Here is a 7,378-nt window from a genome sequence, read left to right on the forward strand (position 1 = left end):
CCTGCAGAACCATAGTATGAGGTAGAAGGAAGTTCTGGGCTGAGCCACCAGGGGGAGCAGACTGCTGCAGGTGTAGTTCTGGGCTGCGCCACCAGGGGGAGCAGACCGCTGCAGGTGTAGTTCTGGGCTGCGCCACCAGGGGGAGCAGACCGCTGCAGGTGTAGTTCTGGGCTGAGCCACCAGGGGGAGCAGACTGCTGCAGGTGTAGTTCTGGGCTGAGCCACCAGGGGGAGCAGACTGCTGCAGGTGTAGTTCTGGGCTGAGCCACCAGGGGGAGCAGACTGCTGCAGGTGTAGTTCTGGGCTGAGCCACCAGGGGGAGCAGACTGCTGCAGGTGTAGTTCTGGGCTGAGCCACCAGGGGGAGCAGACCGCTGCAGGTATAGTTCTGGGCTGAGCCACCAGGGGGAGCCAGCGTTCATGTGTTCATTCGAATCCTTCAGACAAACGGATTCTCACAACAGGAAGTGAAGTTTATCATACAAAGTGTGAAGCCAGCAGGCTGCTGCTGTTTACACACACACACACACACACACACACACACACACACACACACACACACACACACACACACACACACACACACACACACACACACACACACAACTATAGAAATATTAAACCACATTTAATGTAAAAACAACTGAAATGCGATTGATCTCAATGAGTTTTTTAAAAGTCTGTGGGCGGGGCGCTTTGGCTAGGGGGCGGGGCCCGTGGCCAGGGGGCGGGGCCCGTGGCCAGGGGGCGGGGCCTCTTTGCCGCTATGTGTGTCTGACCGGATCAGTGTGTGTGTATGTGGCAGAGGGACATGGCCTGTCTGATGGCCGCCTGGTCTGTCCACAACCCGACAGTCACCAACTCCATCATCATGGTGAGTAACACAGTGTGTGTGTGTGTGTGTGTGTGTGTGTGTGTGTGTGTGTGTGTGTGTGTGTGTGTGTGTGTGTGTGTGTGTGTTATGTCACCAGGAACCAAACTGTTCTGGAGGCTACGAACCTGAAGGAGTTAAAAATCAAATCAAACTATCGATCACTACCTTCAGGGTAGTGATCTTCACAGTAGTGATCTTCAGGGTAGTGATCTTCAGGGTAGTGCTCTTCAGGGTAGAGAGCTTCACGGTAGGGATCTTCACAGTCATGATCTTCAAGGTAGTGCTGTTCAGGGTAGTGATCTTCACGGTAGTGATCTTCACAGTAGTGATCTTCACGGTAGTGCTTTTCAGGGTAGTGATCTTCACAGTAGTGATCTTCACGGTAGTGCTTTTCAGGGTAGTGATCTTCACAGTAGTGATCTTCAGGGTAGTGATCTTCAGGGTAGAGAGCTTCACGGTAGGGATCTTCACAGTAGTGATCTTCACAATCGTGATCTTCAAGGTAGTGATCTTCAGGGTAGTGCTCTTCAGGACAGTGATCTTCATGTTGTGCTCTTCACTGTAGTGATCTTCAGGGTAGTGATCTTCACGGTAGTGCTTTTGAGGGTAGTGCTCTTCACAGTAGTGATCTTCACAGTAGTGAACTTCACAGTAGTGCTCTTCAGGGTAGTGATCTTCAGGGTAGTGATCTTCACGGTAGTGCTTTTCAGGGTAGTGATCTTCACGGTAGTGATCTTCACGGTAGTGCTTTTCAGGGTAGTGATCTTCACAGTAGTGATCTTCACGGTTGGGATCTTCAGGGTAGTGATCTTCAGGGTAGTGATCTTCACCATAGTGACTTTCAGGGTAGTGATCTTCACGGTAGTGCTTTTCAGGGTAGTGATCTTCACGGTAGTGATCTTCAGGGTAGTGATCTTCAGGGTAGAGAGCTTCACGGTAGGGATCTTCACAGTAGTGATCTTCAGGGTAGTGATCTTCAGGGTAGAGAGCTTCACGGTAGGGATCTTCACAGTAGTGATCTTCACAATCGTGATCTTCAAGGTAGTGATCTTCAGGGTAGTGATCTTCACGGTAGTGCTTTTGAGGGTAGTGCTCTTCACAGTAGTGCTCTTCACGGTAGTGCTCTTCACAGTAGTGATCTTCACAGTAGTGCTCTTCACGGTAGTGCTCTTCACGGTAGTGATCTTCATGGTAGCGATCCTCACATACATTAGCAGGGTGAACAGCACACAGATCTAGGGGCTCACTCACTCACTCACTCACTCACTCACTCACTCACTCACTCACTCACTCACTCACTCACTCACTCACTCACTCACTCATTACTGGGTGTTCTGAGAGTACTCCTTGTACAGGGAGTACTCCATGTACAGAGAGTAGTCTGTGTACAGTGAGTACTCCATGTACAAGGAGTAGTCTGCGTACAGGGAGTAGTCTGCGTACAGTGAGTACTCTGTGTACAGTGAGTACTCTGTGTACAGTGAGTACTGAGTATTGTGCTGAATCACCTCGTCCTCGTGGTTCTAAATCCTGTTTCCTCTAAGCTGCGACCTGACCGACAGTTACCTGGAGTCAGTGTGCAGATTAGTGCGGCAGGGCAGGAAGCTGGCCACGCCCACCACCGAACATGACCACGCCCACCACCGAACATGACCACGCCCACCACCGAACATGACCACGCCCACCACCGAACATGACCACGCCCACAACCGAACACGCCCACGCCCATCACCGAACATGACCACGCCCACCACCGAACATGACCACGCCCACCACTGGACCTGACCACGCCCACTCCAGAACTTGACCACTTCGCCAACATAACCAGATCACTCCCCCCCGGGACCCTGACAACACCCTCTTGAACCTGACCACACCCACTCACGCCCCAACCCGAGCACGCCCGCTACAGAACTGGTTCTTGTGCTGGTTCTTCCTGGCTGGTCTGTCTGGTGGTTCTTCTGGTGGACCTTCTGGTTGTTCTGTCTGGTGGTTCTGTCTGGTGGTTATTCCAGGTAGTTCTGCTGGTGGTTCTTCTAGTGGTTCTGTGTGGTGGTTCTTCTTGTGGTTCTGTGTGGTGGTTCTTCTCGTGGTTCTGTGTGGTGGTTATTCTAGTGGTTCTTCTGGTTTATCTGTCTAGTGGTATTTCCTGGTGGACCTTCTGGTGGTTCTGTCTGGTGGTTATTCCAGGTGGTTCTTCTGGTGGTTCTTCCTGGTGGATCTTTTGGTGGTTCTGTCTGCTGGTTCTTCCTGGTGATTTTTCTGATAGTTCTTCCCATTGATTTTGATGGTGGTTCTTCTGGAGGTTTTGTTTTATGGTTCTTCCTGGTGGTTTTTCCTGGTGGTTCTTCTGGTTGTTCTTCTTGTGACTCTTCCTAGTGGTTCTTCTTGTGGATCTTCTGGTGGTTCTTCCTGGTTGCTCTTCTGGTGGTTCTTCTTGGTGGTTCTTCTGGTAGTTTTTCCTGGTGGAGCTTCTGGTGGTTCCGTTTGGTGGCTCTTCACGTGGTTCTTCTTGGTGGTTCTTTTGGTGGTTCTGTCTTCTGGTTCTTCTGGTAGGTCTTCCTGGTGGATCTTCTGGTGATTCTTCCAGGTGATTTTTCTGGTGGTTCTTCTGGAGGTTTTGTTTTATGGTTCTTCCTGGTGGTTTTTCCTGATGGTTCTTCCTGGTAGTTCTTCTGGTTGTTCTTCCTAGTGGTTCTTCTGGTGGATCTTCCTTATGGAGCTTCTGGTGTTTCTGTTTGGTGGCTCTCCTGTTGGTTCTTCTTGGTGGTTCTTCTGGGTGTTTTTCCTGGTAGGTCTTCCTGGCGGATCTCCTGGTGGTTCTTCCTGGTGGTTCTTCTTGGTGGTTCTTCTTGGTGGTTCTTCTGGTGGTTCTCCTGGTTGTTCTTCTGGTGGTTCTTCCTGTTGGTTGTTCTGTTTCATGAGGTTGTGCTTCTCGGTGGTCCTGGACCAGGTTCTCAGGTTGAAAGTTTCTGACCCACCTTGGTTCCTCTGACTCCAGAACACCAACGGGCCTCCGGACCTGATGTTGGACCCCCGGACGGCGTGCGTGAGTTTGGACGAGGAGGCGAAGCGTCTGGCGGGCCGGCAGCAGGCGGCGCTGCTCCGTCACCTGAAGAAGGTGGAGAACAACCTGACGGAGGCCCAGAGGTTCTCCTCGTTACCGCGGCGACCGGCCGTCAACATCCACTTCAGAGATGTCTCGTACTCCGTCCGAGAGGGGCCGTGGTGGAGGAGAACAGGTTACTTCTTTCAAAAGTTACTTTATATTACTCAGTTAGTGGACGAAGAAAGGTCCTTTAACGCACCACCACACCGCCACCCACAACTTACTATAGTTACTCTCACTACTAGTTACTTCTTTAAAAAGTTACTTCATATTACTTCATTGAGGTACATCAGTTAGAGGAGGAAGATGCTCTATAATGTGATGTTACAGGAGGAAGATGCTCTATAATGTGATGTTAGGGGAGGAAGATGCTCTATAATGTGGATTTAAGAGGATGGCGATGCTCTATAATGTGATGTTACATGAGGAAGATGCTCTATAATGTGATGTTAGGGGAGGAAGATGCTCTATAATGTGATGTTACATGAGGAAGATGCTCTATAATGTGATGTTACAGGAGGAAGATGCTCTATAATGTGATGTTACATGAGGAAGATGCTCTACAAAAACTCAAAGTAGAGCTGCAGAACAAAGGGAGGAGAAAGTGTCTTCAGCTTCAAAGCACTTAATCACCTCAAAGTGTGTGTGTGTGTGTGTGTGTGTGTGTGTGTGTGTGTGTGTGTGTGTGTGTGTGTGTGTGTGTGTGTGTGTGTGTGTGTGTGTGTGTGTGTGTGTGTGTGTGTGTGTGTGTGTGTGTGTGTGTGTGTGTGTGTGTGTGATCACCAGTCTGATCAATGTGATCGATCCAGTTTCGTGTTCAACCTTCAATCCTGATGAAATGTTCTGATCAATAAGATCAATAAGCACTGAACTCAGTCTGCACGGTGGACACGAGGATTAATTGATCGTTTGGAGAACCAGAGTCCAGGTTGGATGGTTCTGCAGGACCAACAAGAGAACAAAGACGTTTCTGCTTTTCAGGAGGAAACAAAGAGACGATCAGAGTGAAAACACAGACTTTGTTCTGAGCTGGGATCCATAACCAGAACCAAGACCAAGACCAAGACCAGAACCAGAACCAGAACCAAGACCAGAACCAGAACCAGAACCAGAACCAAGACCAAGACCAGAACCAGAACCAGAACAGAGAGACCAAATCACTGGCACTCTGTTCAGGTCCAGCTTGTCACACGGAACCACATCAACGTTGTCCTCAGGAGGTAACAAGCTGAGCTAACAGAGTACCAGGGTGGACCTCCAGGACCTCCAGGACATGATGGAGGACTGAGAGACACGGTTCAGCTCAGCTGTGAAGACTCAGGTGGGTCTTCTGGCTCTGAATCCAGATCAAGACCCTCGGTCCCCCTGGACAAGCTCTGAGTCTGTAATTGAAGACTTCAGCAGATCCGGTTTCCTACAGACGCCCCCCCCCCCCCCCCCACTCTTTGTCCTGAAACAAAACCGGTTCCACCGATGAATCGGTTTCAAAACCGAGTCCTGCTGTAAGGACTCGCCTGAACCACGTCAAGGGTCTGCCAACAAAGACCTGGGGGACGTCTGAATTGTCCCCCTTATGTCCTTATCTATGGACTTTACCTTAACCCCCTGGATGACATCACAGAGTTAAGGAAAGGTGTTAGGAGGCTTCCTAAAGGAGTTAGTAAAGGTGTTAGGAGGCTTCCTAAAGGAGTTAAGGAAAGGTGTTAGGAGGCTTCCTAAAGGAGTTAAGGAAAGGTGTTAGGAGGCTTCCTAAAGGAGTTAGTGAAAGGTGTTAGGAGGCTTCCTAAAGGAGTTAGTGAAAGGTGTTAGGAGGCTTCCTAAAGGAGTTAGTAAAGGTGTTAGGAGGCTTCCTAAAGGAGTTAGTAAAGGTGTTAGGAAGCTTCCTAAAGGAGTTAGTAAAGGTGTTAGGAGGCTTCCTAAAGGAGATAGGAAAGGTGTTAGGAGACTTCCTAAAGGTGTTAGGAGGCTTCCTAAAGGAGTTAGTGAAAGGTGTTAGGAGGCTTCCTAAAGGAGTTAGTGAAAGGTGTTAGGAGGCTTCCTAAAGGAGTTAGGAAAGGTGTTAGGAAGCTTCCTAAAGGAGTTAGTAAAGGTGTTAGGAGGCTTCCTAAAGGAGTTAGTGAAAGGTGTTAGGAGGCTTCCTAAAGGAGTTAGGAAAGGTGTTAGGAGACTTCCTAAAGGTGTTAGGAGGCTTCCTAAAGGAGTTAGTGAAAGGTGTTAGGAGGCTTCCTAAAGGAGTTAGTGAAAGGTGTTAGGAGGCTTCCTAAAGGAGTTAGGAAAGGTGTTAGGAGACTTCCTAAAGGAGTTAGTGAAAGGTGTTAGGAGACTTCCTAAAGGAGTTAGGAAAGGTGTTAGGAGGCTTCCTAAAGGAGTTAGTGAAAGGTGTTAGGAGGCTTCCTAAAGGAGTTAGTAAAGGAGATCACGGTGGTGAGGCAGTCAGACTTTCACTTAGTGACGTCATAATAAAGCGATGGCGGCTCTAGTTAGTGACGTCTGCCATGGTGGGGAAAGAACTACAAGTTTCTGAAAATGAACTACAAAAAGTTCCTCTGGGTTCTAGATGATTTCAAGTGGTTCTAGGCAGATTATTGCTTTGGTAACTTACATGATCTGCTCCTTTTTCAGTCATCCTGAGTTTCCCTGAACGCTCCGATGAGCGGGTTCCTTTAAATGTTGTCGCCGCAAGGAATTGTGGGGGAACATGAGCTGGTCTCCTTTGGTAAAGGAACCATCAGTGGTTCCTAGGCTAAATGAGGTTCTAAAGGAACCATCAGTGGTTCCTAGGCTAAAGAAGGTTCTAAAGGAAGCATCAGTGGTTCCTAGGCTAAAGGAGGTTCTAAAGGAAGCATCAGTGGTTCCTAGGTTAAAGGAGGTTCTAAAGGAAGCATCAGTGGTTCCTAGGCTAAAGGAGGTTCTAAAGGAAGCATCAGTGGTTCCCAGGCTAAAGGAGGTTCTAAAGGAAGCATCAGTGGTTCCTATGCTAAAGGAGGTTGTAAAGGAAGCATCAGTGGTTCCTAGGCTAAAGGAGGTTCTAAAGGAAGCATCAGTGGTTCCTTGGCTAAAGGAGGTTCTAAAGGAAGCATCAGTGGTTCCCAGGCTAAGGAGGTTCTAAAGGAAGCATCAGTGGTTCCCAGGCTAAAGGAGGTTCTAAAGGAAGCATCAGTGGTTTCTATGCTAAAGGAGGTTCTAAAGGAAGCATCAGTGGTTCCTAGGCTAAAGGGGGTTCTAAAGGAAGCATCAGTGGTTCCCAGGCTAAAGGGGGTTCTAAAGGAAGCATCAGTGGTTCCTAGGCTAAAGGGGGTTCTAAAGGAAGCATCAGTGGTTCCTAGGCTAAAGGAGGTTCTAAAGGAAGCATCAGTGGTTCCTAGGCTAAAGGGGGTTCTAAAGGAAGCATCAGTGG

The 7,378-nt window shown here is 48.9% G+C and overlaps 1 protein-coding gene across 4 annotated transcripts in view; it reads left to right on the top strand.

The window, feature by feature from the left end:
• The first annotated feature begins 749 nt into the window (after positions 1-749).
• abcg1 (ATP-binding cassette, sub-family G (WHITE), member 1) overlaps positions 750-7,378 on the top strand; it is an 18,001-nt gene continuing 11,372 nt past the window's right edge. For 3 of the 4 annotated variants that reach the window (XM_080459606.1, XM_080459605.1, XM_080459607.1), the window contains exons 1-2: positions 790-872; positions 3,874-4,114. In XM_080459606.1, the coding sequence (XP_080315732.1) occupies positions 795-872; positions 3,874-4,114 (319 nt within the window). In that variant the 5' untranslated portion in view covers positions 790-794. Of the gene's footprint in view, positions 873-3,873; positions 4,115-7,378 lie in introns of all 4 variants that reach the window. The other variant, XM_080459604.1, reaches the window with a different exon arrangement.

The sequence above is a fragment of the Lipophrys pholis genome (assembly GCF_963383615.2).
Source record: "Lipophrys pholis genome assembly, chromosome: 3".
Classification (NCBI taxonomy): Eukaryota; Metazoa; Chordata; class Actinopteri; order Blenniiformes; family Blenniidae; genus Lipophrys; species Lipophrys pholis.